The following is an 18,702-nucleotide window of genomic DNA, read 5'->3' as shown; positions in this document are numbered from 1 at the left end:
GTCTGTCTGCTTTGTGAGTGTGCCTGTCTGTTTGAATGTGTGTGTAAGGAATCTGTGCCCAGTTGAGTCGATCAACAGTTCGAGTGTTCAGCAGTTTAAGGACTTGTCGATAGTTAGTCTTTACGCGTCTTAACGAGAGACCCAACGCTTCGAATGCGTACACGTCTGCCCGACTGACAGCAGACAAATGAAGGCGGTGCGGCCGTGGCGAAGAGGTTCCTTGATAAGGCTACCGGCTTTGGTCTGGCTTTGTTTCAGGTGTGTGAGTGAGCACTGCGCATTCCTGCGACCAAGCCTACATTTCAAGCCCAAGGTCGACGAATGAGGACCAGGACGAGCAGTGCGTATCTACTTTTACAGATATTTAGTTTTACACAATATAAACAGTACAGCGCTAAAGCTACGTTCACCCCCCCGCCACGGGGTGACACTCTATTTTTGACAGCTGTGGGAAATGCCTTCATTAGTCGTGACTTGCCGGGTACAAAACAAGTCTAAAAGTGTCCCCTGCCCTCATCTCTTGTCGTCTACTTAGACTCTGTGATATAGCAATTCAGAGGGGGTGGGGGGGGGCGGCGGGGGGGGGGGGGCGGTGTTGTCGCAGTAGCTCCCATCATCAGCCAAGCAGAGCAGAGACAACCATTTTGTTCATTGGGAATAAACATCCTCAAAATACTAGGTTGACTGTTGCTGGCGTCGACCGAATAATTATCATCCTCCCAAACGGCACCCTATCCCCTACATGCTTACCGTGGCCCGGGCCAGGAGCAGGGCACTATCCAGGGAGCCGGGGGGGGGGGGGGCAGTTGTGACACGGCCCAAAAAGAAGCACATCCACTGAATAATGCATCAGCTAGCTTCTAGCGCGCAGGGAAAGAGCTGAGTTAGCTCCGGTGTTCTCCCGTCTCTGAAACGATGGTGCGCTCCTGTTTCTCCGCTGTGTCTATGTGTGTTTCCCAAATGGCACCCCCCCCTCCCCCCCTAAGTACAGCACTTTGTTCAGGGCCCTTGGGTGAAAGTAGGGCACTTAATTTGGAATATGGTGCTGTGTGTGGGACTCAGACTTTATGCAGGAAACATAGGGATATGAGAGAAAGACAGACGTAGCATGCTGTGTGTTTTTGACGACTGAGCTCCTGTGGTTCGGAGCGGGTTGACAGTCAGAGATTAGGGAGCATTAGGGGATTTCAGGCTGTGCCGGGAAAGTTAGCCGCTGCGTTGTTACATTTACATAACACCGCAGTAGGTATCCGATGAGTTAGGAACCGTCGACACGGTGTGTTTTGAGCGGTGGAGAACCTGGTTATAAATCTTTTCTCCAAGGGTGTCACTGGGATATTCACTTTCGCACACTTAACATGGGGCAAACCGTGTCAAATCGTATTTTTGATTGTTGCTCGGGTCTGTTCACGCAAACCCACGTCCTACTTTGTTGTGTACAACATATGTAACATGATCGCACAATGTCAATGCCAAAACTGACCTTGAAGCAAATGACCCAAAGGAGGTTGCGTCAATATGTAGAGGTGGGCCGTTAGGAAGGAGTTCAGGAATGAAGTGAATAGCATTGATATGGAGGATTAGAACAATGTGTTTAAAACATGAAGGCACCCCACTTTTACGCTTTCATGGTGTTACTTCTAGTTTGTTGATGGCTACAAGTGTCACTCAAAATAGTAAACAGATGAAATTTAAAACGTTGTATTTCTCGAACATAGGCTATTATAAAAAGTGGTCGGCACGGTTGGTTTGGATAATTTACAGTTTTCTTTTATGGTCTCTGCTCTTTAGCGAAATTTCCTATAACCTCTTCAAATGCAGTGTCCTGTACATGCCATTGTCTATGCTCTGGATGAAAATGAGGACATACTCTCAAAGTGTTTTCCCTGGAAAAATATAGGTAAATAAATAAACATCTAAAAGTACATGCCCTCAGTACAGCCGCCCTTATTCCTTTATGCCAAGACATGATGGACAGTGTTTTAAACAAGGGTGTCATCTGTGGTCACAGCAATGACAAGTGACATTAAAATGGCCACAGGCTCTCTAAGAGATTGGACTGGGACGGGTCGGTTAATATAATGTCTGATGGAGTGGCTGTGTCGTGGCTGTCCAGTGATGGAGGACGCTGTCGCCTGGCAACTGAGTCCATATTCACATAATGTGAATTGTCCACGTATAGTCCAAAAGCTATGGTGCTTCTCAGACTGTATATAGTTCCGAATTAGAACACTAGAATGGACATGAGCGTTCTCACCGATAACAGATCTGACATTTTGACCGGTTTGGATTTCTTCTTGAACAAAATGGATGCCATTTTGTCCCGTTCTGGAACTTTCATTTGTGTAATAGCTTCTCTATGGTTGGGAACACAATCGTTGGTTCACTGCCCTGTAATGCTGAACGGCAGCTGTTGTTGTTGTGTTGTTGTGTCTCTGTCCAGTGTTGTTGTGTGATTGACTGAGATTGACTGTTGTTGTTGTTGTGTTGTTGTATCTCTGTCCGGTGTTGTCGTGTGGTTGAAATACAGTGACTGTTGTTGTTGTTGTGTTGTTGTGTCTCTGTCCAGTGTTGTCGTGTGGCTGACTGACAGTGACTGTTGTTGTTGTTGTTGTTGTGTTGTTGTGTCTCTGTCCAGTGTTGTCGTGTGGTTGACTGACAGTGACTGTTGTTGTTGTTGTGTGGTTGACTGACAGTGGCCGTTGTTGTAGGACTGTGCATTTCTTTTTAAAATACCAGTTTTCCCAGTAGATAATCTTTCCTCTCCCATCTCTCTCTGTAGGTTAGTCTGTGAAGGAATCTGCTGTCTTTGTGTGGGTCTGTAAGCCTCTCCTCTGCAGTGGGTTAATGTGCTATTTAAGCCCAGAGGGTTGAGACATGGTACAAGGTAGCACGGGAAAGAGAAGATGTCTGTTTTGTTGATGGTTGGATCAGTGCAGCTGTGACAACGTGCAAGGACATAAAAGGCTTGTTATTATTGTACCTGGGTGTGTGTTAATTCATTACATTCAACAAGAGGGATATGGGGGGTTGTTCTATATGTATCTCTGTCTGTCTGTCAGTGGGTCCGACAGACGTTTACAGCAGTGTTGTTATCTTCAGCCTCTGTAGTCGAGACCAAACCACGGTTTTCTCACAGCCACCCTGGTTTTCCCTTCGTGTCTATCTGGTCAAATGCTGGCCCTCATGTCCTTCAGAACCATCCATCTCGGCACCGGCTGGTCTTCTTGTCGTTTTCTAGAACCACATCCATATCTGAGTGATCAAGGCACCCCCTGCAGCCTGTAACATGCACACAGTAACACTGAGACTGAACCTGAATGGATTGTCTTACAAGAAAAGAATGGCCTTCAGCCAAACTGGAATAATTTATTACAAAAGCAAAAAAAAAAAAAAAGATGAAAACAGAAGGGAACCTGAGAAGATCTGTGGACAGAGGGAAAGAGGAAGGATGGCAGAAAAATAAAGAGTGGAATCTGCTGCTTTGTCTTGTAATTTGAGGGCAATAATGAGGTATGTGTGTGTGTGTTTCTGCCAGGCTGTCCCTTCCGATTAGAAGTAACAGCTTTTTGTCTGTCATTACTGACCTCAAAACAGCACAAACACTCTTCATCACCACACACATTCTGTGTCCAGACAGTCAGACAGAGAGACATACAGACAGCTAGACAGACAAACAGAAAGACAGGCAAAAATGTTTTCCAGGCATCAGTGTTCATAACCTTGATGCGCATTATATACATGAGGTCTCCGTCTGCCAATTGTAACAGTTTATTTGTTTTGCGAGGAGGGAACTACAAGCTGCAACACGCCTGCTGTCCAGCGCCACATGAATCATCACGCAGACTTCATTGCCCTGCTTTGAGCAGACCAGCGCCAGAACAGCAGCTGGCCACATGAATAATGCTGCGTCGCTAGCCAGGCCACCTTCATGGACAACGTACAGAGCAAACGGCGCTAGGGGAGGGCCTTGAACTCAACCCCCCCCCCCCCCGCGAGACCTCAGAGAGCAGGAACAGGCTAATGCCGCACTGTAGGCTACCTTCCTGTCAGGGAATCTCTGGTGTTACGGCCAGCTCCGAAGACATCCTACCTGGGAGAGGCTGAGGAGAGCGAGAGAGTGTGAGTGTCCCCTGAGGACGCGTTCTCTCTCTCGGTCTCCTTCGATGCTTATTAAAGCCTTGTTCTGCCTAAGACCAGTGTGGTGTGTGCCGTGCTCCCAAGCTAAAGCAACACAAGCCAGTGTAGCTGCACATTTTGTTGTTGTTGTTGGTGTGTGTGTGGGAGCCAAGAGGAGATTTATCTAAGGATTAGGTTGTGCATCTGCTTCCGTGCTTGGAACATGTGCGTAGGGGGGTCGGGTTTGTGGGGGTGGGGGATGGGGAGGGGGGATGGGGGCTTACTAGGGCTCAATGAACTTCCACACTCTTTTAAAAAATGTACCGATCTCTCATACCCCCAATCTCTCTCCCTCTCCCGTTCTTCAGTCGATCAGCCAACAGGCATCTCAATACTACACTATCGGAACACCCAACCTGTCTCCCTCCCACCGCTGACCTCTACCTTACCATGGCCAACCCTTCCCGCTCTTCCCTCTCCCTCCCACCGCTGACCTCTACCTTACCATGGCCAACCCTTCCCGCTCTTCCCTCTCCCTCCCACCGCTGACCTCTACCTTACCATGGCAAACCCTTCCCGCTCTTCCCTTTCCCTCCCACCGCTGACCTCTACCTTACCATGGCAAACCCTTCCCGCTCTTCCCTCTCCCTCCCACCGCTGACCTCTACCTTACCATGGCAAACCCTTCCCGCTCTTCCCTCTCCCTCCCACCGCTGACCTCTACCTTACCATGGCAAACCCTTCCCGCTCTTCCCTCTCCCTCCCACCGCTGGTCTACCTTAGGAGACCTAAGCAGGCAACAGTACATCTTTACCAGAGACACAGGCTGCTAATTAAGCTTCAGAGCCTTCATTCACCTACTTATCACATCAAGGTTTAGTCGGTTCTTTTCGGGGATTTTCTTCTCTGGCTCATTATCTCACTGGGGCGTCATTACGTACTCAGACAGAGACGTGCACACACACACACACACACACACACACAGACATAGACTACAGACAAACTATAGACGCATACACTATTGACACATTATACACACACACTCACACACACACAGACACATACTAAGGATACACTATAGATGCATACACTTTTGACACATTATACACACACACTCACACACTTACTAAAGACACATTATAAACATAAATACATTAAGTTGTTGTGTTGGTTTAAATGGGCTCCATCTAGGTTGTGTGTCTATACTGTTGAACCAGACAGTACATGATAATCACTTGGAGGGGTACATCTCCTGGTGATGGAACCTGATCTGATGTCTTCCATGATCCGGTTCCATCCAGGGGCAACCCTGTTGTTCAGTAGGAAGGATGGCTGGAGTGGTCTGTGGGCACTTCATTTCTGTTGTCTTGTTGAGACAGTAATGAGCAATGAGCCCTGCCCCCCAATGACTATCTGATGGGGAGATACGCATCATTGTCCCCCAGCCATGTCCCCCATCTTCCCACAGCCATGTCCCCAATTGTCCCCCAGCCATGTCCCCAATCTTCCCACAGCCATGTCCCCCATCTTCCCCTAGGCCATGTCCCCCATCTTCCCCAAGGCCATGTCCCCCAACTTCCCCCAGCCATGTCCCCAATTGTCCCCCAGCCATGTCCCCCATCTTCCCACAGCCATGTCCCCCAACATCCCCCAGCCATGTCCCCAATTGTCCCCCAGCCATGTCCCCCATCTTCCCACAGCCATGTCCCCCATCTTCCCCAAGCCATGTCCCCCATCTTCCCCCAGCCTTGTCCCCCAACTTCCCCCAGCCACATCCTCCATCATCCCCCAGCCATGTCCCCCAACATCCCCCAGCCATGTCCCCCATCTTCCCCCAGCCACGTCCCCCATCTTCCCCCAGCCATGGCTTTGGTAATACAGTTCAACTGCCTTAGGTTATAACATGAATGGGAAAAGAAGTTTGGGATTCTTTATGTTGTGAGTCGTCCTGTGGGGAATGCACTTATTGCAGGACTTTTTGCATTTTTGTCCTTTCATGTGATGTTTTCTTGCTCATCCAATGTCTTTTATCTCCATAATGGTTATCAGGAATGTCGTAGTGCTGACCGCAGTTTCACCAATGACTGTTCATGCCGTGCTGACATTTAAGTAATTGTTATGCTGTTGTGCTTATACACAGGCCTATAATTACAGGTGACAGTTTAAAAAGCTCTCTCTCTCATTCACACACACACACACACACAAACACACATACCCCAGCACTACGCCCTTCAGTTAACTCATTACGTGTCTCTGTGAACAGTGACTTCGTGGCTTGCTTGCCCCGGTGAGTGTGTGTGTTCTCAGGTCCTGACTGCAGTGAGTGTTTTGGGATTAGACTGGGACGTGTCTTGACTGAGACACTCAGTTGGGGGGGGGGGGGGGGGGGGGGGACAACTTAGCACCCCACGTCTCTGTCACAGATTCAGATCAGCGCCTGTGCAATGCACACACACACACACACACACACAGTTATGACTAAAAGGCTGCATTTAGCATTCCTTTCCTTTCTGCATAATGGTTCCAATTTGAGCATACAGCACCGTGAATGAAGCAGTGGCTTCAGGCTCCGCATCAAAGAGATCCTGATCGTACTACCTTTAACACATATGAACAGAATTATAACCATCACGCCACGCTTAAAAATCAGCGATTACAATCAAATTTTTGCACCTGCTGTTGGTGAGCAGTCTCTAAAAGAGCAGTCTCTTTTATGCTGTCTGTAAAGAATTTTGAATCAATGTTCTCTGATGTCTCAACAGTATTTTGAATCGATGTTTGCTGCTGTCTAACCAGTATTTTGAATCAATCTTCTCTGTTGTCTTAACAGTATTTTGAGGCAATCTTCTCTGTTGCCTAAACAGTATTTTGAATAAATGTTCACTGCTGCATTTGTGGCGGAATATTTACCTCCTGAAGAGCATCGCCGTGTCTGAAATGCCAGACTACGTCCTATATATGCAGTGTTGCCTGGGGCATTTCATCAGAGAAAGGGGGTTATTCGGTCCCATGTTTCTGAAGATGTGAGGACGCGGCAGTGCCCCCTAGTGGACAGGCTCAGCCACTGCTGCTGTGTTTTGTCTCGTCTGCCCATTGCGTGTGAATTCTGGTTGACCCTGTGTGCACGGAGTTCATCCGCTAAAACCTTCTCACACAGCCACGCCAAGGCGGGTTGTTGCCGACTGCGCCAGCTTGGATCAGCGTCCACTGGGAACAGCCATATGGAAGAGACATCAGAGGGTAGAGTGTAAAAGGGAAGGGGCGTGAGTCTATATCACAGTGATTAAACAAACAAAAAAACATGTCCATCCACGCTGCTTGATGACATTGAACGTAATCCCTTTTAGTATCTGGGAGCTTTGTTGTATACTCAATTAGTCATAGCCCTAAGAGCAAATGGCACTGAAAAGATGTATTTCCAACTGGGGGAAAAACACATAATTTTTTTTTTTGGATGTTCTGTGTCCGCGCTCCCTGGGAAGTTGCCAGCGAGGTGTATAATTAATTCACCCGGATGAGACAGCCATCTAGGGAAGTCTAACATGACTAACATACTTAGAGAGTGTCAGTCACGACAGGAGATGAGCCAGAGCGCGGTGAGATCAAGGAAATGATGTGGCCTCTTGCTAATGCTAATGCTGTGTGATAGCTATAGGGACTGCTTTGGGTCGTGAAGGGGGGGTCACATTAGATCCGATTCAACTTTATTGCCATTGAACTAGTGCAAGCACAGTACAACGAAATGCGGTTAGCATCTAACCCTGAAGTGGGAAGTATTGGTGTGCGAAGAAGGCAAATGCAGGACAGACGGAAATGTGCAATTAAGGTACATAGCGGAGGGCAGGAAATGACATGTAGTACGAATAGTGTATGTTACCAGTGGGATACATAGTTGTGCGGGGTGGCTGTCTCCCAGCCTCACCTCCGGAGCGCTGGTTGGAATCCCGTCCGCTGCCATTCTAGTGCGCCCTCTCCCGTCTTCAACCACTCCTCACTGTCCTGTACAGTGAAAACATACAAAATGTACTGAATGATACAGATCTGCCTGCGCCCTCGAACGCGCTGTCATTGTCCTAATTCAGTGACATTCAGACACAGTTGCCACGCAGTTATGAGAACTTGAGATAAATTTCTTAATAAAAAAGATATCACCCTTGTATCTATCGCTGTCTCTCACACTTTCAATTTCACTTCAATTAGCGTTTAATTTAACTGAAGAATGTGTCTACGTCCATGTTTATAATATTGTTTCTGCTTCACTGGTTGCCCTCTTCTGACCGAGTGTCTCGATTCTTGCTGATGTGATTGCACATTGCAGCATTTAGCCTAAACAATACCGGAGTTTATGAGTGTTTGATTTGATTTCGAATTCAATGTGTCTCTGTATGATTTGAGGGCGATATGCAATCTGCTGGTCATCTGAACATGCACAACATTAATGTGGCCCAAAAAAGGTATGCTGCACTCTTAACCATCCCATGACATATTAGAAGAGGACTGACCTCCCCTCAGTCTGGCTCCTCTCTATGTTTCCTCCTAGGCTCCAACCCTAATAGGGTGTTTTTCTATTTCTTTTTGTTGGTTGGTTCTTCAAGGTTTAAGGCTAGGTGTCCGTATGAACATCTGACAACTACTTATGCAAAAAGTGTTTCATAAACAAAGTTTGATTGATTGATGCCTCTAATGTGGTAATTGATTTTGCTGGAGGTAATGAAGTGCAGCGCCTTTTATAGGCTGTGCGAACATATCGTAGTGTGTCTTCTGCCAGGTCAGTCTAAGCTAGCTTCTCTTGATAGCAAGACCATTCTTCTTGAGTCTGTACATTGACTAGGTGTTTCTATTTTGGGTCTGTCACAAATTACAGTTAAGTTATTCTGCCACTGTGTAGTCCCTGTTTGGGGCAAGGCAGCATTCCAGTTGGATCAGTTTTCATGTTGATTGTTTCCAGTGTGTCAAATAGTTCTCTTCAGGTTTCTGCTGATTTGGTTTGGTCTGTGCTGCTCTCCTGGGGCTCTGTGGGGTCTGATTTAGCTGGTTTAGCCGGATCTCTTGAGGGCTTTGTTAGGCAAGGTCTGAGAAATGCTTTATTTTAAGTAGATGTGAAATTGAACAGCTCTTCTCTGGATTTTGTTAATTAGTCGGCAAAGTCCTACTTTAGCTCTGCATGCATTATTTTGAGTTTTGCATTGTACTCTGGGAATACTTTTGCAAAATTCTTTCTCTTTCTTGTCTCTCTATCTCACTGCTCTGTTTCTTTCACTGCACTGATTGGACATGAGCCGTTTTCCTTTTCTTATACTTGTATAGCTTGTGAACACAATATGGAGACCAGTCCCTCAGTATGTTATGATACATCTCTGTGTCTGCACATTCATAGTGGGTAGACACCTTCAGCACATTGACAGAATGGAAACATCTCCAACACATTGACAGTATGGAAACATCTCCAACACATTGACAGTATGGAAACATCTCCAACACATTGACACTATGGAAACATCTCCAACATATTGACAGTATGGAAACATCTCCAACACATTGACAGTATGGAAACATCTCCAACACATCGCCATCATACAGACTACATATGGAGACATCTTCAGCCCATGAAGGATATGAAGGATGCACGTGTCGGTTAGGTCATTTCATGGCTAAACCGACACGTGTATCCTTTCATCTGTTGACACGTGTACTCCTTTCGAGTGTTGCAGTACATATAGGAGGACAATTTCTGTCCACCTTCCTAAATGTGTACTGTTATATTTTTGTTATCGGCAGTAATTTATTCCAGTAAGCATATAGTCTAGGTAGATTATCTACAGGGAGAGATGGAAATCCAGTTTCACACAAGTGCGCAAACACACACACACACACACACACACACATACACACAATACATACACATTCAGTCACAGTGCTGACCATTAAATGTATTTGTTACACCTCCCAGTTTATACAGCACATTAGCCATTATTCATTGGGTGCTTCGAATCCAGAATGCTGTTTGGCCGACAGGCGGGCCATATAAGACCTTATACGACAGGAATGACAGCATTTTCCACTGCTCAAAATACGTTGGTGACTGGTTTATAATAGCAATAAGGCATCACTCTTAGCCGTGGTATATTGGCAGTACGACATGTTGTTGCTCATGTGTCGATGAACTACCTCAGTTAATCCACCTACCGCTATGTGTTGTTTTGTCCTCCAGGAACCGCACACATGTAGGTAAGAGTTTGGGCTCTGCCGCAGATCCGGCCTGTTGAGAGCGAAGGTTGTTGAGGATTCTGTGTGAAGCGAGGGGCGGGGGGGGGAGTTGATGGAATATTTAACAAACAGATTGGCCAATTAATCAGTGTGCCCGAGAACCCTCCTCTAGCCTTGGATGTTCCCCTGTTCCCCTTCAGGCTATTTTTAACTGGACCTCCTCAACTCTATACCCCTTTACCCTGTTCCTCCTCTCTTCCACTCCCCTCTCCCCCCTCTCCATTCTCCCCTGTCCTCCTCTCCCCTGTCCTCCTCTCCCCCTCGCTCTCCATCCAGCCATTACAATCGGTGTGCTTGATCAGGGTTAGCGGGATGACCTCCGCGACGGTGTCTCTCCAGGAACAGGGGTTGGGCAGACCTCAAAAACTCCAGCATGGCTCCTTCAGCGCCAAGCCCTCCTTCTCCGGGTCACACCGCCCTCGTCCTGTCTGCAGCGCTTCTGTCATGGTTTTAGCAAAGGCTGTACGTGTGGGTGCTCCTTGTGCGGGCTTGTGTTGGCGTGTGTTTTCCAACCAGTGCAGATGGTTTGAAGTGGATGGTGTGCGTGTGTGTGTGTGCGCGCGTGCGCGCTCGGACCATAGTGTAGTGTTACAGGTTGTTGAAGCATGCCCGTTGGCAGTGTGTCAGCTCTTCAGAGGGCTGGTTACAGACGATGCGCGTGGGATGGACGCGTCGCAGAATTTAACAACATCCAAATGGATGCCCCGGCCCTCCCCCTCATACACCCCCTTGGCTACACTCCTGTGTGTACATGATTAACTCAGACACACACACACACACACACACACACACACGGAACAGATTGTAAGCAGCAGAATGGGTCTTTACTGTAATGCCACAGGGGGATAAAACAACCCCAGCGCTACTTGAAAGTGTGTGAACCCTGCAGGAATGGTCATTACTTTATTGTATGAAATATGAAAATAAACTCATTAAATCCTTATCTTAATGTGTATGTGTAATAAATACATAAATACACAATCACTCCCTGGCATCTTTTTCAAAGGGGATTTTATTGTTTTTTTGAAAAATATATGCCCACTTTGAATTTGATGCCAGCACCACGTTTCAAAAAAGTTGTGACAGAGGCAACAAAAGACTGGAAAAGTTGTATAATGCTAAAAAACTAAACCTGGTGGAATATCACATAACTAATCAGGTCAATTGGCAACAGGTCAGTATCTTGATTGGGTATAAAAAGATCATTCCAGAGAGGATGGGTCTGTCAGAAGTGAGGATGGGGAGGGGTTCACCAATCTGTGAAAGACTACATGGGAAAATAGTGCAACCATATAAGAATAACGTTTCTCAACGTAAATTTGCAAAGAGTTTGGGGATCTCATCTACAGTACATACATATCATTAAAAGATTAAGAGAACCCGGAGAAATACCAACTTTGACGGATGCAAATTTGACCTATATCGACAGATAAAATGACACTTAAAATCTAAATGACACAAGATATTCAAAAAAGTCTCTGTACAAGTCTTTCTATGAGGTCTAAGTGTGTGGAATATTGTGAATGCACCTCCTTTGAAGGCTGAGAAAACTACAATGGCACATGGTAAACGTCATTTTGAGAAAATGGCCGATAAAGAAAGGGCCATGAAATTATAATGTACTTTCCAGAAATATGAGTAATTAAGTAATATGAGTAATTTTTCAACACAAAACACAACATCTACAGAGGATATAGACGTGTATGGAATAGCTAATGATATGCTCCAGAAAACAAGCTTTTGAATGATGTATGATTCAACAGGGAAGGTTTTAAAGATAGTGGTGGAATGTCTACTTGAAGCATGTTAACAATAACAACATTTATGCTGGGTCTCTTTGATGGAGTTGGGATAAAATGTTATAAATCAAGTATTTAAATCGATTATTCTTAAAATATTATCGCATTTTATGAAAGTTTGGAAGTTGTAGTTGCAAAATATTCCCAAATCAGAAATTTGACAGACGCCAAATAATTATTTTTAACAGTGGTGCCTGGCCTTAAACCAACATATGGAATTGGTAATTATACATATTTTATGTCAGATAAAAAATGACTGGTTGGAATAAAAAAAATACATACTTTCAAGCAGTGTACATTCTGTGTGTGAGTGTGTGTGCGTGTTTGTGTGTGTGTGTGTGTGGGTGTGTGTGTGTGTGTGTGCGTGTGTGCGTGTGTGCGTGTGTGTGTGTGTGTGTGCGTGCGTGTGTGTGTGTGTGTGTCATCTGCGTCTGTGAGTTCATGTGGGAACCCAAAGTTGCCACAAAGAACAAGAAAAGGTTACAGGAATATGTATCATTGGTGTGTAACAGGAATATGTATCATTGGTGTGTAACAGAAACATTCATCCTGGGGTTGTAAGTGGAATATGTCTTCCTGCCACATGACAAAAATTCTAACAACTTTTGCAGAACTGATGTAGTCTGAGAAGTAGTGTCTAGCTAATATTCTAGTCCTTATTGTTATTTCCAGAGAGACTAGCCTTTTCGCAATCTGTGTTGAATATACAGCTGTATTTAAGAAAGTTGCATATTGGTGCCACCATTTGGAGTCTCCAGTAGAATTCCATTTATTTACTTAATGTTTTTTTTAAATGTTTTATTATCATGTTGGATCCTAACCCAAACTGCAGCAGTGCATACAGTACATATTCATGGGAGGACACGGCGTAGAACACAGCCTAGACTGCTGGAACTCCCTAGCCCGCAGAATGACAAGTCATTCAAAAACTCATGGCAAATTGCATTTCGAAGCTTGAAAATAAGAGCTGTGTGGTTTTGTGGTTGAAACTGCTGTTTGCTTAGAGAAGTTGGATGCAAGCTAGCGAGTTCTATAAATGAACCTGAAACAATTCCGCAAAGACTGACAACCTGGCAGGCGGTTACACACTGTGACGGGAAGGACTTCGGAAACAGAGTTACCGGAGGGTTGGTTGGGTTGAGCAAGGCAGAAGAGGAGCTGGCAGCACCAGTCATGCGCCGACACAGACCACGTCTCCTCTTCTGACCTGATGTACCGCAGAACACAAAATGGATGACCTAGGTCTCGGGCTTGGCGTTCGAGAACATGTGGAGTCACTTCAGAGTCATTAGGGAGAACACACACGTGCAGCTGCCGTGGCGGTGTTCGTTTCTCAAGGACGATAGAGTGGTGCCTGGACGCCGTGTTCAGTTTCCATGTTTCACCGAGAGACTCTGTGAAGCGGTGGATGGTGGGAACGCCAGTGGTGACAACCACCAGCCGGAGGCCGCGATCGGGCCTCCGACATCAACACACAAACACCAACACTGTGTTCAAATGCACCAACAGTCCGCGTCCGAATGCACGGGATTGAGTGATTTTAGGCATGCTTTTAGGCATGCTCCTGTGCGTGCGGGTGTGTTTCATAACGGGAGGTAGGCCTCAGCAGATCAGCTCAGCCCCGGGGCTCACAGATGCAGAAAACATCCGGGCGCATAGGGAGGAGAGGGCGAGCAGCTGGGCTTTGGCTGAGACAGCACACTCACGGTCTCACCAAGTTGCTTTCAACTGAATCCTAACTCCCTCTCAGTTTTAATATCTCTCTCTCCCTCCTGCTCTGCCACTTTTCTCGCCCTCTGTCTCACCCAGTCCTCTTAACTGGGAGACAGCTGCTGTGGAGATGTCGGGTCTTCACGTCTCGTTGAATCACATTCCTCTCAGACAGAAGGACACAACTTTGGGCTGCTCTCTCCGTGCAGTTGAATCTAGATTTTCAGCCCACCGCTTCGTGAGAACAGAGGTGTTTTGGGCTGAAAGCCCTCCAGTAAATGAGCATGAGTTAGAGTTAAAGTGGGTAGATAGGAGGAACTGGGTGAGTGAGTGGCAGGTAGTGAGAAAGAGTGACAGAGAGAGCAGGCTGGGAAAGCTATAAGTCTTGGGGGAATATTAAAGCCGGCATAAATCCGGTTGCAGATATTAAGAAGCTTAATCTGAGAGCTGACTTGCTGAGGTTGAGGTTTGATGCTCATTGCAGAGCGCCCTCGGTATCATCTTCCTTGACAGAGGGTACAGAGGAGGAGGGGGTAAGGACGGCGTAGTGTGACGAGAGAGAAAGAGAGAGAGAGGTGAAATGGAGGTGGTGGATTTAGAGGCACTGTAAGAGAATTGGGACGATGAAGGTGCCGGCAGGAAAACTAGAGCATTTTCTCCCACTTTTTCTACTGGAAAACTGTCAGAGGTAAATAACACCTCAAAATCAATAATATGAAATATGTTAAATGTTCTGCCGATATTCTAGTATACCGATGAACATTGTTAACCACTCCTTTCATTCATTCTGGGACAGTGGTATCACTTTGAAGAGCGTACCTTTGGCTGTTCTCGAGTCAGTGGATGTTTTTGAACCATCTCCCTTTCTCTCTCTCTCTCTCTCTCTCTAGGAGGTATAAACCGTGCGGGGGCGGTGCCTGCATTTCTGCGGACCCCCACTATCATTCAGCCCCACCTGGATATGAAACCCTTCCTCCAGTTCCCCATGGACACAGCTCCACCACAACACAACCTGAGCCTGTTTCACAACTTCAACACTGTGAGTAGTATAAACAACACTGACAACACACATGATTCAAACCTGTGAGTAGTGTGTACAACACTAACAACAAACATGATTCAACACAGTGAGTAGAGTATACAACACTGACCACGCACATGTTTCAACACTGTGAGTAGTATATACAACAATGACAACACACAATTCAACACTGAGTAGTGTATACAACACTGACAACACACCTGATTCAACACTGTGAGTAGTGTATACAACACTGACAACAAACATGATTCAACACTGAGTAGTGTATACAACACTGACAACACACATTATTCAACACTGTGAGTAGTGTATACAACACTGACAACAAACATGATTCAACACTGAGTAGTGTATACAACACTGACAACACACATGATTCAACACAGTGAGTAGTGTATACAACATTGACAACATACATGATTCAACACTTTGAGTAGTGTATACAACATTGACAACACACCTGATTCAACACTGTGAGTAGTGTATACAACACTGACAACACACAATTCAACACTGAGTAGTGTATACAACACTGACAACACACATGATTCAACACTGTGAGTAGTGTATACAACATTGACAACATACATGATTCAACACTTTGAGTAGTGTATACAACATTGACAACACACCTGATTCAACACTGTGAGTAGTGTATACAACACTGACAACACACAATTCAACACTGAGTAGTGTATACAACACTGACAACACACATGATTCAACACTGTGAGTAGTGTATACAACACTGACAACACACATGATTCAACACTGTGAGTAGTGTATACAACATTGACAACATACATGATTCAACACTTTGAGTAGTGTATACAACATTGACAACACACCTGATTCAACACTGTGAGTAGTGTATACAACACTGACAACACACATGATTCAACACTGTGAGTAGTGTATACAACACTGACAACACACATGATTCAACACTGTGAGTAGTGTATACCACACTGACAACACCAACCCACTATCTTCCTTTGGTGTACATATAACACGGATTCACACTTTACAAGTTTGTGCTATGCATACGCCAAAGTCATTTTCTGTGTGCGCTTCAGACGTGATTTCCTCCCAATAATAATTATGGTGAACAAATTTGTTTCGTTGATACGCACCAACTTAAACCTATTTGACGTCACCATCATCGAGGCTCGGATTTCCCGAAGATTGACAATTTGTTTAAAAGCTGAAGATTAACTTTTTTCTTGAAAGAACGTTAACGGGTAAGTGTAAAACTTAAATTTCCAACAGTGTGGATGCATTTTGTTCATTTATATGGAAATATTTTGATACTTGTATATAGATGGAAATTTATCCTGTGGGAATTGTTTAATATCTACACTTGACTACATTAGTTGCAGTATTTTCTTTTTTAGTAAAATAGCATAGCGGTTAGCGAACCCTACTAAGCTAGTTTGCAAGTACATGCTACATTTTCAAAATTCATTGAGATGTGCTTGAAAATGTATTATTAGTAGATTAACCAGTTAATCTACTAATTGTAGCCAATGTTTTTATTTGTAATTAAATGCATTGTTCCCAATGATATCCTGCTTTTACCATTACAGTACTTATTCACATTTATTCACATTTTAACTGCTCACTACAATTCACCAAGATTGCTCATCGGATTAAATCAATATTTTGATCAAGATTTAGTAAAGATAAAGGCTAAAATGCCACAGTAAGAGTATAATCTAGGATGTATAGGCTTTGTACCAGATGTACCAGTTACCAACAATAAAAAGTATTGTGATGTCATATCAGTTGTCATACTATCAGCCAGACAATCAGGATTCAAAGCATTCAGTTTATAATTACAATAAAGATTTGTTTCTCAACTTCACATGCTTTTTTAAAACATCTAAATATCCTTAGCTTTGTCATACCTCCCATGAAATTTTAATAATTGTAATTATTAATAAATGTTAATAATTGTATTTGTTTTTGTTTTTATTTTAGTCACAATGCCAGGTGGTTCCACCCTCCACCAGTTCTAACACTGCCTGGAAACAAATCAACTGTGCCAACCGACATTGCTCCAAGGTGATAGTGTAAAGTAGCCTAATCTGCTGCATAAATGGCTATAGTCTTTTCATGCTTTAAAGCCAGAGTCAGTGGGTTCAGAATTAAAATATATTGTGCCCCAGATTTGCACCACAATCTTATCTATAAAAATTTAATATTATTTCTCTGCCAACGAACGGCTGTATACAACCAGTTTTTATAAATTACATTTAGTTGCAAACACAAACATTGGACTTACAGGGTCTATCTTTAATAAAGACAATACTGTACTCTATTGCAGTGGTTCTATTGCAGGTCCCTCAATTGGTAAGAGCATGGCGTTGCATCGCCAGGGTTGCTGGTTTGATTTTCACGGGTGGGCACATTGAAGTTGTTTAGTGCCTGCTCTTATCTTAGAGTGTCTTAAAGTGTAATAATGTTTATACATGTCTATACATTTTCTTACTGTGGTCAGAACATTTATCTAAGCACTCATAGCCCATTAGGTTCTGTGTACCTGTTAGCTAAATGCATTCACCTTGTGTTCCAGTCACAGGTCCCTGATAAGTGGGCTGGGGTGAAAACCAGCAGTAGTCTGGGTCCTAGGACTGGAGAAGAGAACTACTATTCTATTGCAGCACATGATCATCAAAATTATTTTGTTATTCCCTTGGGGTTCCGGTAGAGTGGTTGGAAATCAGGGCACTTGCATTTTTCAGGGAACTTGGATCTTTTGAACCCAATATTATCGGCCAAATAATTCACGTGTTGTTTCTATTTACCTTAATCTGTGACAACCCATCCTCTTCCATCTGGGAAATTGTATTTATTAATCCCGTTTCTTTCTCTCTCTCAGTGGGGCAAAGCTTCTGGAATTGAAAAAGAGGCAAACGGCAAGAATGAAGAAATGTTGCGCCACTGCTAAACAATGGGCAGAAAATGTTAGGAAGTCCAGAAATCAAGCTAAGGTATTTGATAATTCAGTGGCGTTTGTCATCTTGTTTGTGTTTCATACATGAGTGCAGACCTGTTTTCCATTACCGCCACCAGGCACATGTGTAGGTAAGGCTCACTTTGCTATATAGTGCCCTTTCCTGTTGACACGCACCCATCCATATGCATGTCCTTTCTAAACGCCAGAGGTTTTAGGTTCTTATCCCACTGGGGACCAGGTCGAAAATGTATGCACTGATTGCGCTCCCTAATGAAAGACACTCTGGATAAGGCTGTCAGCTACATGACTGAAATGCAAATTCATCGTCTGTCTGTGTGAGCACTCCATCCACTTTTTCAGTTTCAGTTCATCCCTCAAAAGGCCTGTGCACAGCACTGCCGCCACCAAATGGATTTGGGGTATAGTGAAGCCTAGGACTGGGTACTCAATAATAATGATGACATTTAAGTCTAATTCTTGGACACAAGTTATCAGAAAGGTAATTCACAAACATGATGACTCCAATATACCACATCCCAAAAAATGGATTTAAAATTGCAAATTTAAAATGTCATGTTTTTAATGTACTACTCTGTACTACTCTTCTTGCTATTTCATCTGCCATCAAATTACCTTTTACTTTCACTTATGCAGCCAAGTGAATATGATTGGTTGAAGTTTTAAAATGTTCGGTCCTGCTGTCAGTTATTATTTGACAGAACACGGTTTGTGGGGCTGATCTTGAGTCAGTGCAGATAATGACTGTGACTTTTTTCCTCCACCTATGCCAGAGCTTGGGCGATACT

General features: G+C 44.5%; 1 protein-coding gene across 4 annotated transcripts in view; it reads left to right on the top strand.

Moving 5' to 3' along the window:
* The window catches only part of znf385a (zinc finger protein 385A), a 102,711-nt gene that overhangs the window by 39,025 nt on the left and 44,984 nt on the right, over nucleotides 1-18,702 (top strand). For 3 of the 4 annotated variants that reach the window (XM_020051554.2, XM_020051553.3, XM_010875103.3), the window contains one exon: nucleotides 14,786-14,934. In XM_020051554.2, coding sequence (XP_019907113.1) covers nucleotides 14,786-14,934 — 149 coding nt within the window. Of the gene's footprint in view, nucleotides 1-14,501; nucleotides 14,584-14,785; nucleotides 14,935-18,702 lie in introns of those variants that run through there. The other variant, XM_010875104.3, reaches the window with a different exon arrangement.

Source organism: Esox lucius, chromosome 12, assembly GCF_011004845.1.
Source record: "Esox lucius isolate fEsoLuc1 chromosome 12, fEsoLuc1.pri, whole genome shotgun sequence".
Classification (NCBI taxonomy): Eukaryota; Metazoa; Chordata; class Actinopteri; order Esociformes; family Esocidae; genus Esox; species Esox lucius.
Note: the sequence above shows the minus strand (reverse complement) of the source record. Positions and strands in the feature narration are given on the sequence as shown.